This window comes from Mesoplodon bidens (genome assembly GCF_964165515.1).
Source record: "Mesoplodon bidens genome assembly, chromosome: 9".
Lineage (NCBI taxonomy): Eukaryota > Metazoa > Chordata > Mammalia > Artiodactyla > Ziphiidae > Mesoplodon > Mesoplodon bidens.
In genome coordinates this window covers 45482511-45503964 of record NC_138166.1, presented here as the reverse complement: position 1 = coordinate 45503964, position 21454 = coordinate 45482511, and the positions used below count along the sequence as shown (strand labels likewise).

General features: G+C 38.3%; 1 protein-coding gene across 1 annotated transcript in view; it reads right to left on the bottom strand.

Moving 5' to 3' along the window:
• COL28A1 (collagen type XXVIII alpha 1 chain) overlaps positions 1-21454 on the bottom strand; it is a gene marked incomplete at its 5' end in the record, with an annotated part of 152152 nt that overhangs the window by 125236 nt on the left and 5462 nt on the right. Inside the window, 9 exon segments of the mRNA XM_081243661.1 lie at positions 69-122; positions 1187-1231; positions 4388-4432; positions 9033-9059; positions 13234-13275; positions 15137-15154; positions 15158-15190; positions 16822-16878; positions 18681-18701. Coding sequence (XP_081099787.1) covers positions 69-122; positions 1187-1231; positions 4388-4432; positions 9033-9059; positions 13234-13275; positions 15137-15154; positions 15158-15190; positions 16822-16878; positions 18681-18701 — 342 coding nt within the window.

Genomic DNA, 21454 nt, shown 5'->3' with positions numbered 1-21454 from the left:
AACATGTATTACCATAGCTCACTACGGGAAAGGCCCTCTGCCTGTCTATAATCAACGGGAATGATTACCTTATTGCCTTGAAACCCCTTCGGGCCTGGATCCCCTGGAGGTCCAGTAATGCCCTGCTCCAAGATGAAAACCAAGAATTAGTTCTGTGTACAGAAGGCCAATCAGGAATGAATCATTCATTAGGGTCCCTAGAGATCCTGGAGTTAGAAGTCAGACTATCTAAGTCAGAGTTAAGTTGGGGTTACACACGATTGAGAAATGGAATGAGATAAAATTCCTTGTGTCAAACACACAGCTTCTAAAATAGTACCTAAACTGAGAGCAAACATTTATTAATGAGGTGTTTGTTTTCTAAACCTGCGTTTCCAACATTATTCCTGTGCTGGACCCCTTTTTGGAAAGAATAAACAACAACTTTAAAAATATATATCTAAGGCATATATAACTGTAAGTTGGAGTTTCCAATGACCTGTGATAATCAGAGTTACTCCCCTGTCCTGACACAATTTCAGACCAGAACAAAGGCATTGATGGTCAACTAGATGCCATCTAGGAAATTTTGGGTAAAGGTATAATTTTCAGTAGACTCTCTGAAATGCTGAAATTAGTTCTTCACACATATACACACCCTCTTCCCGTTACAGCTTTAGACAAGACAAGTCCCCAGACTGGAAAAACTGATCCAATTATTTTCTGAAATCCCTGGGATAAGTCTAAAATAAATGCTTTAAAGAATCATTCCGTGTTATTGAGCAGTTACTACTTATCATGATGGAACAATACAAATGCTGTAATTTAGATTAAATGCATAGCTTTTCCTACTGCATTAGAGCAGCAATGCAAACATTGTTACATCCTGCTTTTAACTGCTTTGACTTTATTCGTCTTCCTAAACGCTAATTTTTTAACTTTTATCCCTTCAGCTACTCACTAAGTAGGCTCACCTGCCGGCACCTATCTTTGAAGGAGCCTGCGTTAGTTATTCAAAATATTAGAGCACCAATTTCCAGACTTTGTTTCACATTGGAATCACCTGAGAATCTTTAAAAATACTGATGCCTGACTCCAATCCCCGGACATTCTGACTGAATTGGTAGAGGGTGCAAGTGGGCACAGAGATTTCAAAAGCTCCCTAGGTGTTCTAATACAGACTTAGATTTGGTTTTCGCCTCCTTACCTGAAGTCCTCCGGGTCCCTTTGGTCCATTTGGCACTGGGGATCCCTGTGGAATAAAATTAATGGTAAATTGCTCTAAATATCCATTCAATTTGCAATGATTTTACGTGGAAGAGAAGGAACTGTGTTCCCAGTAATGGCCAGTCTTCCCAGGTTATCCAAACATCAAAGCCAACAAATTCACTGTTAACAAAATGATCCTAATTAACAAGCCAACTTGTTAGTAAACTTTTCTCTAGTAAACAGACTCCATGAAAACACGATTTTAGGTTAAGTCCTTTGCCTGTATATTGACATTTTGATCAGAATTTTAAAAATTTATTTCTTAAGAATCCTTAGAAAGCAATAAACTTGGTGGAATATTGTTTCCTTCCAGCAAGGCAATGTCAGTTAAATTAACAATTTAGTGGGCTTCCCTGGTGGCACAGTGGTTAAGAATCCGCCTGCCAGTGCAGGGGACACAGGTTCGAGCCCTGGTCCAGGGAGATCCCACGTGCCGTGGAGCAACTAAACCCGTGTGTCACGACTACTGAGCCTACACTCTAGAGTCCCCATGTCACAACTACTGAGCCCACGTGCCACAACTACTGAAGCCTGTGCACCTAGAACCTGTGCTCTGCAACAAGAGAAACCACCGCAATGAGAAGCCCGCACACCACTACGAAGAGTAGCCCCCGCTTGACGCAACTAGAGAAAGCCCGTGAGCAGTATCAAACACCCAGCACAGCCAAAAATAGATAAATAAAATAAATTTTAAAAAAATTTAGTGAGTTTCCACAATGTCTAGATCACTCTCTTGCCCATCTTCAATACATAGAACTTGGCAAAACACAACTTATACTCAACACTCTTCTAACAGAAAGTATTTCAATATGTCCCATAACTAGGAAGCCCTTTAAAATTTGTTTTTATGACAGTATAATATTATCTAGTCTCTCTTTTCTCAGATTTCCACTTTTTTTCTGATTACCAAAATGTAACCTGTTTATAATAGACATACCTTGACAATTATAGAAAAAAGTAAATTTCTAACAGCAACAGCTGTTAACATTTGAGGCATATTTTCATCCAATATTATTATTTCATCCAGTAGGTCTTTCTTTAAATAATTTGATCAAAGTGTATATCCAATTTTGTGTCCTACTTATCTGGTCTTCCATTCTATCAAAAATATTTTTCCATGTCATTAAAAACTCTTAGTAAACTGAATAATATCCAAGAATATGATTCTGTCATAGCTACTCATTTCCCTAGTTTTGACACTTAAGTTGTTTCTGATGATTTCTATTGTTAACTATAGTATAGTGCATATCGTTGTATATAAATCTTTGTTCAACTTCTGATTCATTCCTAAGGATAATTTCCTAGAAGAAGATGACTGACACAGAGACTGTAAGCACATTTAAGGCTCTCATTCACCCTCTTTTGTCTCTCACACCATATATGGAAAGAAAAAGTAAAAATTTCCTCCATAAATTTTGTTCAGATTTCCATTCTCACTACCTGAGTATAGAGAGTGCATCTTCATCTTACAATATCTCCATCAATACTGAGTATTATATATTATCTCAGTGCTTGCTAATTTGATAGGTGAAGTAATATTTAATATTTTAATTTTACTTACCTGATTGCTTATGTGTTTGGATAATTTTTTCATTTATTACCCATTTATATTTCCTCTTTTATGTTGCTTTGTGTTCTTTGTACATTTTATGTGTAAACTCACATGAACTCTTCACATCAAGGGCACTATATTTCATTGACCTTAGACATGCATTTTTCCAGATTTTTACATCTCTGAAATTGGGATACATCGTACAATCAGTTGCACCTTATATTTATAATGGGCAGTATTTTTTCTTTCTTTATAGCACAGAAAATAATAGGGCATTTAACAATCCCTGCCATCTTAGTCAATGAACTGTACTAAATCTTTGTCAGCCATTTTTTTTTTTTTTTTTTTTTTTTTTTTGCGGTAGGCGGGCCTCTCACTGTTGTGGCCTCTCCCCTTGCAGAGCACAGGCTCCGGATGCGCAGGCTCAGCAGCCATGGCTCACGGGCCCAGCCGCTCTGCGGCACGTGGGATCTTCCCAGACCGGGGCACGAACCCGTGTCCCCTGCATCGGCAGGCGGACTCTCAACCACTGCGCCACCAGGGAAGCCCTGTCAGCCATTTTTATTTCAAATAGTTTCTCCAGTTATTTTTTGACTCATTTTTGTTCTATGTGTCCATTCTTCTGTATTTTCAAGTCTATGTCCGTCTCCCATTTTCAGGTATTCTCCAGGAAGAATCAATTCATTATCACACCTTTCATTTTGTCCAGAGATAATTACCAAGCCTACATTTTTCAGATTCATCTGACCTTTAACTCTACAGTAGTTTAAAAGCTTCCAGAAAGTCTCAGCCTATTTAAAGTGTTTAGTTACATAAGCCAGTGTCACTATTTTATCCTTTTCTTTTCACCTTCCTCCTCGTTTTCTCTCCTTGACTCTTCCCATAATTAAAAAATAGATATTGAAAGACTTTGGTATCTTGGCGGCATGCTGGTAACCGTTCTTAACTATAATGAAAACTATTTACTTTTACTCTGTACTTTTTTGGACCCTTTATCATGTTTCAAATATACACTCTATGTATTTCTGGTCCATTAAGGAACTCCTTAATATTTTAATATTGTCTCCAGTTTACATATTTTATTCATATTTATTTTTTAATGAAAGGTAAATAACTACCCAATTTTCTGTGGCTTGCTGCATTTTCAAATCCTTATCTGTGTCTAGTTCTTCCACATTATTGAAAAGTATTTCATTAACCTATATCATAGAATTCTTCACTCTACTTTGGAAGGTGCTTGTTCTCAGAGTTTATATCTGGAAAACAATTCTCCTTTGACCCAACTGGAGCTTGAATTGACTTTGCTAGTTAAATTATTCTTTTCACCATAACATTTAGTGGCCTCAAAGGTTAGGGTGCCACAAGGCAAAGTCTTAATGGTCCGTAAGAAAGGCCTTTGGGGGCTCCATTAAATAAAGTTAGGGATGGCTTTGTTTTTTGCTTCATGTTTTATAGACCTGAAAATTGAGCCGATGACTCTCTAATTCCAGTAATGAGAGCAACATAATGAATCCAGGAATTTCTTTTTAAGGAAACTCAGTCCCAAAGGGATCACAGCTGTTAGCATTTTAAAAACAAGTTCCTTACTTTGTCACCTTTTATTCCTGGTTTACCGCATTCTCCACGTTCACCCTAAAAAAATGAATACATGAAATAAGAAGACATTTGCAGTCATTCAGTGTTCGGATTCTTTTTAAAAGATGGCCAGCAGAATCTTATGACCTGAGCGGTCTGATGAGTTATACACAGTTTTATCCTCAATACTGTGAGTTGTTTGGGCATTGAACTCTGAAAGATTTTACCCATGAGCCATTCTTAACACAATCAAATTAGTGATAGCACCTAATGAGGTTTAACATTTTTGAGACATGGATCAAATTAAGAGGAAAGAAACTAAGGTTTAATGAGCATCTACCCTATTTTATGTCTTTTGCATATGTGATTTAATTGAATCCACATTATAGCCCAATGAGATTAGTTTTACAATTCCTTTTTTTTTCAATTTGATCCATAGATGTCTTTTTTTATTGAAGTATAGTTGACTTGCAATATCATATTAGTTTCAGGTGTACAACATAGTGATTCAATATTTTTATAGATTACACACCATCCAAAGTTACTACAAAATATTGACTATATTCCCTGTGCTGTACATTACATCCCTGTGACTTATTTATTTTATAACTGGCAGTTTGTACCTCATAATCCCCTTCACCTTCATCTTATTTTATAAATGAGGAAACTTAAGCTCAACAAGGTAACTTTGCTCCATCCTGGAGCTAGTAAGAAGAATCAGGTCTCAGCCCAGGTCTACTCAGACTCCGAGTCCGTATTCTTTCCACAACACCATATGCTCCAGCCTGAGCACCAACTTTGATCAATTAGTAGTGTTTGCCTAGAGAACTGTGAGAGAAAGATTCTGAGAGCATGTCCGGACTTGGTGGAGAAAGGAGCCATGATGAATGATCAAGGTCTGCGGTGAGAGAGAGAGTTGGGCATGGCGACAAGCATGCTGTGTATTTTTCATCACCACAGACTGCTGTTCTGCCTTTCCTGGAATATTAACGGAAAAACAAATTGACATTTAAATTATGCTTTCCTGTTTATTATTAATGTTATTTTACAGACATTATGTCACTTAATCTGACATTAGCTGTCTGAGGTAGATATTATTAGCCCAGTTTCACAGATTGAAAATTTGTGATTTAAAAAGGTTAAGTAATGTTCAGATAGAATGAGAATTGGGGCCTCTGAAAACAAATCCACTATATCAGACTTTCAAGACTTCTAATAATTAGAACTAACAAGAAACAAGGTGAATTAGAAAAACAACTGCAGTTAGACTTTTCAAAGTGTATTCATACATATCTATATTTATTCTGAGCCTTGAAGCAATTCATATTTTTAAGATAGGGCAGTTCAGTTGGGGAGGTTAAATGATTTATGTAAATGTCCATGCCAGCCAATGACTCCTAGGCTGGTGCCCTCACTACTAGTTTCGGTTTCTGCTGCTGCTTTATTATTTCTGTGCTCCTCTAAAGCATGCAACTCAAAGTGCCACTACATAAGGAACTTGCACTAGAATGTTCATCACTGCCCTGCTTCCTTCATTAGGGAAGTCTTGCTATGAAAAATAAATGTCAGCTGAACTAAGCAGTATGTTTAGTGATACAGTGGACTTATATTCTTGTGCAAGCTTCATCTCATCACAAAATAGCAACAAATAGTTCACAGATTGACTGCCAACCTGCAGACCACACTTTGCTCTGAGAAGGAATATCATAATTGTGACCACCAGTTATGGATGCAGAGTATGTGCCAGAGTCTTGATGTTATTGGTGATCACCACAACAGCCTTGCAAGGTGTATGTATCTCCATTCATACACAAGTGAAGCTCAGAGAGATTAAGTAGCTTGCCCATGACCACAGGCTTGAGTCTGTCAGGCTCCCAAGTCCGTGTTCTCCCTCAGCTGCCCAAAGCTGAACAGGGTACACTGCCATGGTCTTCAAGTTACTTTCCACTAACCTGACACTTCTGCCTAGGGTCCTGCCTGGGGTATTGCTGGCATGGGGAGCAGGCAAGAGGGAGGTACAATGTTTAGATCCAGCTATGCAATGTGTTTATGGTTACTGGGGGGAAGGGTGGGGGGAAGGGATAGTCAGGGAGTTTGGGATCAACATGTACACACTGCTATATTTAAAATGGATAACCAACAAGGACCTACTGTATAGCACAGGGAACTCTGCTCAGTGTTATGCGACAGCCTGGATGGGAGGGGAGTTTGGGGGAGAATGGATACATGCATACATATGGCTGACTCCCTTTGCTGTGCACCTGAAACTATCACCACACTGTTAATCGGCTATACTCCAACATAAAATAAAAGGTTTAAAAAAACCCAAAAAACAAAAGCCATCTGTTCTCTCCACATCATATTGTGAGTCAAACTGACCCAGGAAAAACTGAGCTTTCACTTAAAACAAGTTGAACATTTACTGCTGAATGCAAATGGAAAATCACTCTTGAAGAATCAATTAGAAAGCAATTAATTGAAGAATGTTGGATGGAAATAAAATGAGTCAACCATCAAAACAGAAAACAGAAAAGTACCATAAATATGCTCAAAATTCTTTGGGCTAGAATTCACATTCCATTTGTCCAGACAGATTTGTTAGCTATAGGGTCCTGAGGAACAGCATTGGTATGGGGGCAGATTCCCATCAATGAAGATACTGTACTCATGTTATTCGCCTCTGCAAAAGTGTTTTCTTTTTTGATGGGCTCAGTAATCCCTGTGGAATGGGCAGAATTACAAAGCTCCCAAGAGCAAGTGCTTCAGAAAAAACTGAACAGATTAGCTCTGTTCCCAGCCTCGATTTCTGACGCTGCTTAGACTGGTGAAATTCTGGTTTGAATGTTGACGGTTCAGGGTAATTTTGCTCCAACAGCTTGTATTTTCCAAACAAGGGCCCCTCCAGTGAATCTATAATTCCCCAGAAGTTTAAGTGAATCTTTTCAAAGAAAAAAAATACACAGAGAGTTTCCTGGTGTTGATAATTAGCATACTGTCTAAATCAAAATGGTGGTGGCATGGAGAAATTTCTTCAACTATATATATAGGACAGTTTTACAATCATGAAACTTTTTTAACTTTCCCATATTATCACTTGTTCCCTATCTCTTTATAATAGCACCTTATGTTTATAGACCAGCAAATAATTTAAAATACATTGTCACATCCATTATTCTATTTGATTCTCCAACCACCCTGTAAATTAGGGAGGCTTGTATTAATCCAGTTCTATATGGATGAAGAAACAGACACTCTAAGATATTGAGTTGTCCAGGTTCTGACGGCGAAGTACAGAATCATGGCATTTCTTACTCTTCCCCTTTTCGACCTAACATTTCCAGTGTTTAGGGATATATTTATATGCCTGTGTGTATGTTCACCCCTAATGTTTACAGGGCCCAGAGCAAGAGTATAAGCAGAGGCCCACATACCACCTATCTAAGAAGCTGAAAGTTCCAAATCGAGCTAATAAACTAGTCATGTTCTGGCTTCCTTTCTTGACAAATGTATCTCCAAAAGGAGTAAAAAGTTAGAGAATTTTGGAATTCCTCAGAGGTCTATGTGGGAGGCCCATGCCCACAGCCCACAGCCCACAGCCCAGCTCTCAGTTCACCTCCTACCTCCAGCTCCTCCCACAGCCAAAGGAGCTGTATATGTCTGTGATGGTGCCACAGACAGCACAACAAAGCCCCCTCCTGCCCCAACAAAACTTCCATTTGGTTTCCCTCAGGCCTAGGAAGAAGATGGACATGGGAAGGAGGTTCGTGTGTGCCTTCGAAGCAGGCTCAGGCCATTTTGCAGGGACTTCAGGGGCTTGGTTACCCAAAGCATGATCCAGGAGAAGGGGACATGGGCCTCTCACTCTGCAGACACCTGGCTCCTTCATGAATGAGGAGGCTGGAGGAGACCCAGAGCAGGACCCTGTAAAGTGCATGCCTCTTGCAGAATAAATGATGAGGGCTATGTTCTGATTTCAGACAGAAAAATCTGATAATAGAGAGCATATAATAAGAGTAGCTTAAACTAATGAATGAACCACTGAACCCTCTCGAAGATTCCTGAGCCCCAGTCTAACGTGTTAATTTCTTTGGAAGCAGTTTGATTTCCTAATTGGTAATTTGCAAAGAATAATAAAATAATGTACCAACTCATAACCTTTGTTTGTCAAATTTACTGCCCCGCAAGCTCTACCCAGGTGCCTGATGGAATGAACTAAGTAATTCTTTACTGCTTAACCAGGATAGATCCTCTTTCCCCCATGAGAGGGTCTTGTGTCTACATTTCATAGGAAGTTAAGCACCAAGGCAGCAGTCTAATTGTAGTATTGCTGCATCCATTTGTACATAGAAACTTCTGATATTGATACCCATATTGCATGACCATTAAACTGGGGTTCTCTATTAAAAGAATTCGTATTTGCAGGACTAAGAGAGGCTGGATTCTCAGGAATCTTAGGCTTCCTTCCATCCTTTATAACATACACTTGTATCTTAAGTTCTATTATTATTTTATGTTAACAGAGTTGAGAATATACTTAGGAATTTGGGAATCCAGACTTACAAAAATAAAGGAAAATAACTTTTATTAAATATATAAATACAGTTATGTTGCTGTTTTTCTTTATGAAATTCTGATCTATTTGTTGTTACCGACTTACCTTCTCACTCTTGTACCCAGGGATTCCCTAATTAAAAAAGAAAAGATAAGTAAAATATGGTATTAGAAGGCATAGTTGGAGGAAGTAGTTGATGTTTTTCATTTTATAAAGTATAACAAAACACATCTGTATAGTCTTGGATATTAAGACCATATAAAGGTAAGGTCTTCCACTTCTCTCTGCACTTAGGGAATGTGCATATAGTAGGGGGAAGAAAAGAACCTATATTTTCCTTTTATTACATTCTATTCTCAGTTCCACATATTTTTTCAAACCCAATTTCTTACCCTTTGGCCCAAAGCTAAAGGAGAAACTATACACTGAATCTCATTGTAAAAGTGATGACCTATAATAGTGCTTTCAAAATTGTTATATTGACTTTTAAACTATGAACTATCACAGCTGAGGATGGTTCACAGAGACAGTTTAGAAAAATTGGCTTTGAAAATGAGCTGAGATAATGGCCTTTAAAATGTCCGTAAATATTTATATGCATTATGATCCTCCTTTCAAATTCGGTCTAGAATATAGAACATCAGGAAATGAATGGTTCCTTTGTCAACCTTAGTGAGACAGTGACCTTTAAGTTACTATATTTTATCTCAGGCTAAATAAGGGGCCAGTGCCTCTGCTTCTTTTGTATGTCACTCTTGGGAATTCTGCACAGCCTTCTCCATTGTGTCGCTGCCCATAAACCCTTTAAGTAACACAATACTGAATATTAAACGGACTGGTAAATTACCAACTTTAAGCAACAGCAAGTCTTTTTCTAATATGATCACATGTCTTTTTCATACAACTAGTTTCTAAGTATGAAAATAGAATTGTAAGAAGTATTTTAAGTGAGCTGGAGAAACCAATAAAATAAACAAGCTGTGATTGTAGTTACTTGTGAGTCAGAGTACAAAATTTTGTTGTGTATGACTTTTTTACAAAAGGTAAAAAGGAATTCTTTAGGAAGGAAATAACACTTCTCCCCAAATGTGCAGTCACTGAGAAATTGAAAATAAGAGTAAAACTAGTCAAAAAAATTGTTACACTACAATTTAATCCCTGTCAGAAATACTTATTCACATAAACAGTTCTATGTTTAGTATCGTGCTTGAAATTAAAGGCCACATTAAGATAGTTAAATTGGGGTTCTCTATAAAAACAATTCATGTCTGCAGCGCTAAAAAAGGAATCAATCTCAGGAATTTTGGGGTGCCCTCCACTGCTTATACCCCCATATTTAAAATTCTGTCATTATTTTATGTTAAGAGCGTTAAGATTGTATTTTGGAAGGGGCCAATACAGTTTACAAAAATAAAGGAATATGGCTTCCCTGGTGGCGCAGTGGATGAGAGTCTGCCTGCCGATGCAGGGGACGCGGGCTCGTGCCCCGGTCCGGGAAGATCCCACATGCCGCGGAGCGGCTAGGCCCGTGAGCCATGGCCGCTGAGCCTGCGCATCCGAAGCCTGTGCTCCGCAACGGGAGAGGCCACAACAGTGAGAGGCCCGCATACCGCAAAAAAAAAAAAAATTTTTTTAAATCAAGGAATATTACTTTTTATAGTATACTCTCTTTTTTTCCTGTTTTTTGTTTTTTGTTTTGTTTTCCCAACTCTCTGGTCAATTTATGTTTGGTTGATCTCACCTTTCTTTCTTCCTTTCAGGGCACCTTACTTACTAGTTGTAAAATATTCAAATTTAAGATATTCAGCACTGCACTCATTGGTCTCTGCAAAATTTGCTCCTGACTTCCCTATTTCTATGAATGGTACCATCATATTTCAAATCATACAGAATCAAAATTTATAATCATCTTTGCTCTCAACTTGCCCCCTCCATTTTTTTAATCCAACCAGTTAAAATCCTCCAACAGCTTCCAGGGCACTTAGTTTTAAGTCCACTCTCCTGACCCTGGCCAAGAAGGCCCTGTATGATCTAGACCCTGCCTGCCTCATAGCCTCATCTCCCTTGCCACTCTTCCTCAAACTCTGTCTCTCTTTGCATTTCCTGGGCCCACCAAGCTTGCTCCCGCCTCAGAGCTTTTATATTTCCTTCTCTTTCTGCCTAGGACCTCCTAGTGGCCCCGTTTTATATTTTCATAACCCTCTCACTGACTGGAGTTCTTACTCACTTGTTTGTCTGTTGATTGAACGATTTATGAAACAGGGTCTCTCCACCTTGCTCACCTCTGTACCCCCAGCACCTAAAAGAGGGCCCAGCGCATGGCAAGTGCTCAGTAAATCTTGCTGAACATCTGAGGTAGAGCTAGTCACTGCATCCCCTCATTTCTACTCCTTCCTGGTTCTCACAATGTTCTCTTCCTCTCTGTTTTGTCACCACTGTAGCCCAGTTCTGTCCAGTATAACACGAGCCACCTATGTCATTTTCAATTCCTTAACAGCCACTTAAAAAATGCAAGAATGGGGCCTCCCTGGTGGCGCAGTGGTTGAGAGTCCGCCTGCCGATGCAGGGGATACGGGTTCGTGCCCCGGTCTGGGAGGATCCCACATGCCCTGGAGCGGCTGGGCCCGTGAGCCATGGCCGCTGGGCCTGCGCGTCCGGAGCCTGTGCTCTGCAACGGGAGAGGCCACAGCAGTGAGAGGCCCACGTACCGCAAAAAGAAAAAAAAAAAAAAAAAAAAAAATGCAAGAATGAACAGGTGAAGTTAATTTTTAATAATATATTGTATGTATCACAATAGGTCCAAAAACTGTCATTTTAACATGTGATCAATATTAAAAAATTATTGATGAGATATTTTACATCTTTTTTTTGGTACTAACTCATAAAAATTCAGTGTGTAGTCTATTCCTCCAGCACACCTCCACTCTGGCTAGCCTCTTTCAACTGCTCGGTAAGCACGCATGGCCAGCAGCTTTCACATTGGCTGGAGCAGCTCTAGCTAATGACCCTGTTACTTCTCCTACAGCCTATAGCAAGAAACCTTCTTCAAAATGCTCTTTCCTTCTGCTTGTTCCCACTTCAGTTTTGCTTTTAGAGCCAGGCCAGATTAATCTTCCAAATCCACAGCTCTTGGGCCATGCGCCTCAGCTAAACTCTCAGGAGGTGCCCATCACCCTGCAAAGCCCAGCCTTCCAGCCGGCATGGACCACCCGCTCTGCCAATACTCCTCCCTAGGCACCCCATCTCACCGTTCCCCACACTTTGCCCTCCCTCTGGTTGCTACTCACAGCAATTTCCATCTAGAATGCCTGCCCCTTCCACTTTCCTGTTCTGTCTTTACCTGTCCCAGTCCTACACCCTTCAGGGGTCATCCTGTAGAACCTACCCTGATAGCTCTGGTCTCCTCTGAATGCCCATACTTTATGTGTGAAATTTTTACAATATTTTGACATTCCACTTCATATTGTAGCTATTTTACCTCTCCTCTGAGATAATGAATGTTTCACAAAAATAAGTGCTTTGTCTTAATTTAATTTTCACATAACAATAGGCTTTATATATATAAGCTACCTAAGAAGTCTTTCCTGAATGACTAACACAAATTTCTGAAGGAATTTCCATTGAAATGATCAAATTTTCTATCAGAATTTTTCGTGAAATTGATTAAAAACACCAAGAGAACCATTTTTAAAACCTCTGGGTCTGAGTCCTGGGCTTTCATCCAAGGGGAAAAGCTGGGAGGAGAAATGCCAGCCTCCTTTTAAGTCACTGTACATTTCTCTGCTATTTGCTATACTGCTGCAGTCCTCCAGGACAATGCAAAAGAAGAAATGTACTATAATTATTTCTCACACCATCTCTTGACATCTTCTAATTTTAGGGATAATAAATCAACTAGAACAATCTCTTCTTTTGCCTGTAGAATTGGATTTACAAAAGGATAGTTGAGATTATGTAATTCTTCTGCTCCCAGAATTTTAATTTACTCTATTTAAAAAAAAAAACACAGGAAGCAAAGCAAAATATTTTTCTTATTTGAGCTTTTCACAAATCTCAACTTGAGTATCAAGGAATGTCATGTGGTGGACTGCCCTGTCCCATTATCACTCCTTTTGGACAGAGTATTTTCTCCTCACATTTCCACTTCTAAGATCATAATCTGTTTGATTGCCTGTCTGAGCCATCAAGAGCACACATGGACATAAATCATTTCTGCACTTGCACTGCAGGGGTCAAAATGATCCATTACAGAATCTTAGTGTCCTGGGATTACTTTCTTAGGAAGGCATTTCAGTTGTGTACGTACCCCTGGGCCTCTTTTTCCCGGTTCCCCTTTTTGAGCATCACCCTGTGTCAAGAAAAAACTTAGTCAAAATTCCATGGCCCTGCAGAGCGAGTGATTGCTCAATAAAATTCACTATTCAGATTTCCCAGATTAATATGTTAAACCAATGGGGAAAATATCTTTGACCTTGACCATTGACATTTTCACCATGCAGTCTAGGGGAGAAAATAACAGCTCAGATAGCCTTTGCCCTTTGGAGTGAAGCCAGATGTATAGGGTGCAGAATCCAGGCATATTTTCACAGCTTAGGCCGAGACTTGCATCCTAGTTTAACAACACGGCCGTTGTTCTCAAATATAGCATTGTACCCACTCGGAGCCAAGCTACTCTGGCTTTTCTCCAAGGGACTTTGGAATGTTTTCCAAAATGTCCTTAAGAGTGATTGCTTGATTTCAGCAAGACTTAGGAAAATATATTATATGGCACAAAATTACAAGCCAAATAAATGAAATGCATGCAAAGACTTACAACACGTATTTAACAAAGCAGAAAGAAGACATGATGGCATCAATTTGGACCCATACAAATGGGTGAGTGTAGGGGTGTGTGTGTGTGTGTGTGTGTGTGTGTGTGTTGTAAAGCCACCCAAGGATGCTTTACATTCCCTTTTTTGACAAGCAGGCAACTGGCAAAAATACTTTCATGTACCTAACTTATTATATTATTCATTACCTCCCTAAACATATTCTCAGAAATGGAGTTACTGGCATTAAAATTTTGAATATTTAAATGCTTCTTATAGTGCCTGATTGCTTCCAAAAATGTTTGTGTGTTTGTGCCAGGTTACCTTTGCAATGAAGGGGAAACCAGTTTCATCACCACATTGCTATCACTAGTTATTATTGTTTTAATATTGCTGTGTTAAGTGCTATAAGAAATGTTTTTTATAATTTAAAATACAAAAAAAAACAAACTCCGTGAACTAGAAAATTACTCCCCTCCCTTGCAAAAAACAACCCAACACCCTTGAGTCCAAAGTTTCTAAAATGTGAATAATTAGTAGTAAAGGGTACCTCGTTGTCTGTCTTTAAATTTCATTCATCATCCAGTGAAATTAAACATTTTTCTATTTCTTTTTTCACTGGATTTATTTCCTCTCTTGAAAATTGTTTGTGTCCTTTGACCATTTAATTATTAGTTTCTCACCTATTCTATAAAGTCTTTATGTACTATAGCAATTAACCCAATGTCCATTGTATTTTGACATAAACATTTCCCTATATTTTTCCTCTTTATTTTAATTATTATTTTTCATTATATATGAATTTTCCTCAAATTTTCACATGGTTACATCTGCTAATCTCTCTCCTATGATTCCTTCTGTTGCTCTTGAACTTGGAAGACCATCATCCCAACAATGATATGATTTTTTTTAAATTAATCTAGGATTTTTTTGATGAGTACACAAAGAAAAGAATTGGGGAAATGCCTGAACTTGGTTTGGGAGTAAGAGACAATCTGGTGTTTTTCCTATTGTTATTGTAGGTGAGTTACCCATCAAGTGAATCCATAAAAAATACAAGTGTCAATAGCAATCTGTTTTGGAATATGTATTAGTGATTCGTGGAACATTGTAGTAATTAATTTAGGCCACCATTATTTAGAACAAGTTTCTCTTTATTCAGCTCCCTAGGTTTCCTGAACTTATTGACTAAAATGGTCATATGTTTCTCAGAATTTGTAAATACAAGCTTACACAAACCAGACAGATGATGTAGGAAGTAAATGGCCTGTATTCTTCGTGGGAATCATCAGGTTTTTGGCATTGGCATATATTACAATCCTTTGTTTTTTTAATTTTTGTTATTTAAGTAGACCTAGAAGGCGATACACTGGTTTAAGTGAAAGCTGTTTATTCATTTACCAGGTTTCCTTTAGGTCTTCACTCACCTTTGATACCTGGGTTTCCATGTGTACCCTGAAGGCAAAGGGAAAAAAGATTATATGGAGCCAGGTATTCTATTAGTTTCCTACACCTTACATTAATTTCTGATCGGCGTCATTCCATAAAATTAGAGAAGATTGTAAAAAACACTTTACTTACCAAGCAGAGATTCAACTCTATTTTCCCTTACTACACACCAGGAAGACGGCACAGTCTTAAAATGGCAGATTCTCTAGATTTGCTCAAAAAAGATAATGTCTCTCTATCCCTGATGTCCAAGAGAGAATCTCAAAAGATGGAAGAAGAGAGTTCTTCAATCCTATTCTAGAAAGGCATTTTATTTTCCTATTCTCAAACCACCAAAAATCTCACTTTTCTGTGAACTGGTTTTGGGAACACTCAATAAATTTTAAATAACATATTTCTATGGCTATCCTTATTAAAACATGGTACAGTAATCTCTTCCAACAATATTAAGGGACTGAAATTGTCAGATTAGCTCAGCAGTTGTAAGGTTTCTTTTTACTGTTTATTCTAAAATGTAATTGAATATCCCAAGCAAACCTTCCCTGGCAATCTCTTGGTGTAATAAGTATAAACTAAGACTTTATAGGAAGGGAAAGTTAAACCTTTGCTTTGGCCAAAATCAGCTTCTACTGACTGCCACATTATCATGTAATGTATCTAACTTGTATTTTGAAGAAAAAAAAGACAAACACTCCCTCTTTCTAATGCCTTGATTAGTAGAATGATTTGAAAAAGTATAGGCTTTGGACCCAAGACTCAAGGGAAAATGTGTTATAGTCTTAAGAAATTCACTGTACACATTCCCCTCCCTGCCCCAAATATAAGCATCAGTTCAAAAACATTATCGATGAATTTTTGTGAAATATTTCCACAGGGCTTTTGACTTCTAAGGTTTGAAATCACAGAAGTAAATAGAAAACTGAAGCAGCAGCGTGGAGGCACCTGAAGGTGTCTGTTAGAGAAACATTCAGCATCTCCAGTCATTGTGATGTCGTTTCCAATGCCTTCCCGGTACAGACGTGGCACCTACCAGATATTAGGGCAGAATATAAAAGAAGCACTCCTTTGGGGATTATCTTTTCAAGTATTGAATCATCTTAGTAAATCCTGCCCTTTACCTTTGTTTGCCAAGTGGTGTCTTCCATTTCACGCAATTCACTCTAATTCCCAGAGCTTCCTGACAAGCTTCCTCCCCACAAGGCATTCTGGGGTTGCACTTGGCTAAGTGTGAAGACACAGTTAATTTCTGGAGAGGTCACTTGTTTCTAGGTGGAAGTAGGATAAAGCTTTGCCTAGAGCACTGAGGATTTGTATGAGCTCTTTCTCTAAATTTTCACTTCAGTACTGAGAAATTCTAGCTTCAATTGTTGCATCAGAAGTGATGCTGAAATATCCTTCGTGGGAAGAACGTCGTCATTTTAAACCAAATCTGCCCTCAATTCAGTTCAGTAAAATCTCAAGCTTATTTCTAAGGACAGAATGTATCCCTTTAGGAATAAAAGAAAGGAACAGCGTTTCTGTTTTTGCTGCTATTTGCACACAACTGCTTTTCAACAGCACAAAGTAGCCCAGTGTTTTCAGGGCAGAGCTATCATTGCTAGGACTTGACCCTAAGTTCAAAACAGAAATATACTCACAGGAGGCCCTGGGTCTCCTGGATCCCCCTTCTCACATTCACAAATCTTGCGTTCACACTAAAGCAATAATGAAACACAATATTAACACTCAGTGAAATATAGCATTTTAAATCTCATTCTGTACACAACTAAATGGAGCACTCTTTGAAGAAACTTTACCTTGCAAATATATGGAGCTTTTGCTCTCCCTATTAAATTTTTCCAGGAAAACTCTGATCTGGGAAGACCTAGCTAATAAAGTATTATTAAATGTTGCCAGGGTTAAATAAAATAGACCTCCCATTAAAAATTTATGTATAACATCATTTGCCAGTTAAAATGGAAAAATAAACATTTTCAGTGGACTTTGGGAAATTCTGCTGTTTCTCTTCTATACAACACATCCAGGCTCAATAATATACAAACACCAAATACTCCTTTGCTCAAAAAAAGGAAAAAATTTGACTTATACCATATTTTATCAATTCTAAGATGCATATTTTTCCTTATTTTCACATCTTTGAAACCAGAATGCATATTAAATAAGTCAGGCCCAACCAAGATGAAGCTGGTATTTTCTGCGCATGCACTTCAGTGCTTCCAGAATGAGATGGAATAAAGCTCCAGAGATAAAACAAGAGCACTTGAAGAAATACTGCATCACCAACGCTTTGGGTGGCACAGGAGCTGGTATCGTGTAGAAAAGCCAATAATGACTCTGAGACAAAAAGTGATTTAGAGGATTTCAACTTTGAATGTGAAGAAGTTTTAGAAATAACCAATTTAGTTTGCTTATATTTTCCCTTATCTGTATGCACAGAAGTAATAATAGGATTTAAAAATCTATATCTAAATAAATCTAAAAGGACTCTTGCCATAGTGTAAAATGAAAAATTGTAATTCATAAGAAGGTACTGTATCATAGTTTAATTGACAGAGGGTTTTTCGTTTGTTTGTTTGTTTGTTTTTGTGGTACGCGGGCCTCTCACTGTTGTGGCCTCTCCCATTGCGGAGCACAGGCTCCAGACGCGCAGGCTCAGCGGTCATGGCTCACGGGCCCAGCCGCTCCGCGGCATGTGGGATCCTCCCGGACCGGGGCACGAACCCGTGTCCCCTGCATCGGCAGGCGGACTCTCAACCACTGCGCCACCAGAGAAGCCCCAGAGGGTTTTTTTTTAATCTGTCTTAATGGCATATAAAATAATGAAACATAGTGCTCTACAAGCTTTGGTTGGCTCCTATTATTTTATGTGATACTCCTAATGTTAAAGAATCAGTTTATCGAACAAAGTTCAGATGTTCCAAACTCTTTGCCCAGAAACACACATCCAGTAGAGCAGTCCTCAGCAAGCTGATGGTCATCTATTGTGCTGAGTACTGTCCAATCGATATTGGCTGGCTTCCTTTGTCACTTGGTCTGGTTGCCACCAACAGGGAGAATAAACTCAGTCAGCCACCAGGCAGCAGGGGGCAACTCTAAGCCCTGTCCCTTAGCCAGCAACACTGCCTAACCCTGGCCAACACAAGGCACAGTTCCTAGAGTGGAGGACCCCCATAAGTAGCAGATATTGAGACACAATTAGAAAAAAGGAAGTCATATCAAAGTCAGCAAAAACTATGTTGTCTGGTTATCATTGATTTCTAAAATCACTCTCTAAAATCGTTTAAATATTTCCTACTTTTTCTAAAATTTCCAACCTGCAGTGGATATGGTGACATAAAATAAATCAAATGGCTGCCTCAAAATAGAGTGGCTCATTTTAAAAAGAAATAAGCATTTTTATTTAGTCACACCTTATCTTCTAATGTGAATTATAATGCTGGTTTGCCTATGTGAGCTTTTAGAGTAATTCATAGTAATCACAGCATGTGGTGCTTACCTTCTTTTCAAATAAGATATCCTAGGAGGGAAAAAAGAATGAAATATTAACTCAATTCATGGTTCTGCTTCCAGCTTCTTATTAACCTTAATCATTCCCTATGGGATATGCAATTTCCAAGAAAAATAGCAATTCAGCCTTTTTAACCTTGTAAAATCAATAAAGCCGCAGCCAACAACCCAAGGAGCACTCTGAGCCGTCTACTAATAGAAGACATGAAGGGCACTAGCATTCATTAAAAGTAATTTTTTCTAGAAATTTTATCCTTTTGCATCCTATGTTTTATCTCTTGTTTCTTTTTTATCAGCTCTGTAATCTCCATAGTTTGGCTACAAGCTTAATCAGCCATAATAAGAAATTTCTCACTTTTATTTACAGACTTTGGCAGAATATGTAATTGTGTATTTTCTCTTCTCTATTTTTCTATTCCTTTACAGATATGCACTTATTTTTCAGCATTAAAACATAAATTTTAGGGTGATAATTTCATGAAATATTAATGAGCCTTACAAGTCAATGCGGTCCAGCAGCTCATTCTCTCATAAGGAAACGTGAGACGCAGTGCTGTGACTTGCCCAAGGTCACACACTTGGGCTGAGCTGCCTAACAAAGTTCAGTGCTATTTTCTACTTAACCACACAGAAATGAAGTAGCCAGAATATTTTTCAAAACTACTTTAAATTCATAATTTTAGAGAAATTCCTGATGTGGTTTTTGTCCAATATGTAGGTCTCACTACCCTACTCGAGCTCAGTGTGGTATTACCTGACAAGAGCACTGATGGTTGAGGTCGTGTCTGAAGTCAAACACTGGACAGAACTTACATTTACAGATAGAATTATTGCTTTCTTAAGGTAGAAGTTATGTGTCAAATTAATGCCTTATGACTGAATCTGAGGGGTAATTTACACATGGTAAAATAGAAGATGGAAGCAAAAAGCACTAGAATATTTGTTGCAAGATGTTAAAAATAAAGCATGTAATGAAGAAGCTAAAGATAAGTCAGAGTTGTACCTTTATGGAGGACTCTGCATCCTTTTAGTTTTGTTTTTACTCTACCTCTATTTCCAATCAAATGAATCATTTAGAGGGAAGAGACAGCAAAATGCTTTAAGTGATTCTAGGGATTTAATCAGAGAAAAATTTAGGCTGGGAATTTCATCATCCAGGGTTTTCATCCTGTTTCCACCATTATCTAGCCACCTGGCCTTAGGCAAGTCATATATCCTTCCAGGTCATTTTCCATATCTATAAAATGAGAAATTTTGACAACATGGTCTTGGGAGATGTAAAACTCTGGCCACAGACCCTGTCTACCAAATTCAGTCTCACTTACGGCTTTCTTTCCCTCTCCCTCCATCATCCCCTGCCCCAGTGATTTTAAATTACTAGCCACTGTAAACCCAGGCTGAAAGCAGATGAGATACTTGTATCTTTAAGAACTAGTAGGTCATGTGGAGAATGGAACTCAGAAAAACTAACGATTTTAGTGTAAAATGGCTTTACCCTCTCCAGAACATTTGGCTGTGCCTAGAAAGTTGAAATGTACATGCTTTATCTCTAGGCTGCCCAGGACAAGTCCTTGCTTCCACCTGTGATCCTGACATCCCTTCCAGACATACCCTAGAGAAATTCTTGTACTTGTATATTTCAGCATTCATTGTTTTTAATAGCGAAAAATTTGAAATAAAATATCCATCAATAGTGTAATGGATCAATAAACAAAATACTACTCAGCAGTTAAATCAATGAGTTGAATTTCTGTATTTTAACATAGATAAATTTCCTAAAAAGTTGAGTGGAAAAGCAAGTTGCAGATGAATACATACAATGTGATCCAAATTGTGAAAATATTTAAAATATACGTCAGAAACTTGGTTTCCTCTGGGAGGGAGAGAGAGGAAAGGAATTTGAAAGGAGTTCAAAAGAGACAATAAAACAACTAATAATTCAAGTCAAATTGTAATATTTGAAAATAACTACTAAAATAAGGAAAAATTCAAAGTTGTGTCACTTTACCAACCTTTTTACAATGAGCAATATCCTTATCAATTTTAAACTGATATATTTAACTGCTACTGTGGCTGATGTGTAATTTTACACCTTTTAAGCTTTTCATTTGAAAATTCAATTTCTGCTTTGCCATATTACCCTTTAAAAATATGTGCCACGGGCTTAAAAGCCATAACAGCACAACTTACTAATTATTTTTGGAACTCATTTGATTTTGTGTTTGCTGGAATTTATATTTCTGTGGAAACAAAAATGGATTCAAAACTACATAACAGATCAGACTGTTTGAAACAAAGAACAAAGCTCCGTTCCCTAAGGGCACTTACAGCCTATAAGCCCCAGTGATAGAAAACATGGCAAAGCAAGCTGCTTGGGAAGGAGATCCTAGACTCGGGGGGCGTTGAGGGGGAGGAACAGGACAGTTTCTTGGAATAGTTGGACTTTGTGGATAATTTTGAATAAAGGAATGCAAAGGACCAACTCATTGATGGAATGCTGTTCTATATGTCAAAGTTTATAAGGAAAAAAGGCATAAAGACTAGTGTGGGCAATCAGACAAAGGAAGCAGTGAGAAGGGACATTGAAAAGAGTGGACAGAAGGGCCCACGTGGACAGAGCTGGCAAATTGGGAAGTAGTGAGGCCTTTCACTTAAGTGGAGAGGCAGGCTGTGTGGAGGACAGCTGGGAGAATATGGTCAAAGCCAGAGGGAAGGGCATGTTCAATTAAGGTCTAGGTGGATACTGTAGTTTAAATCAGGGGT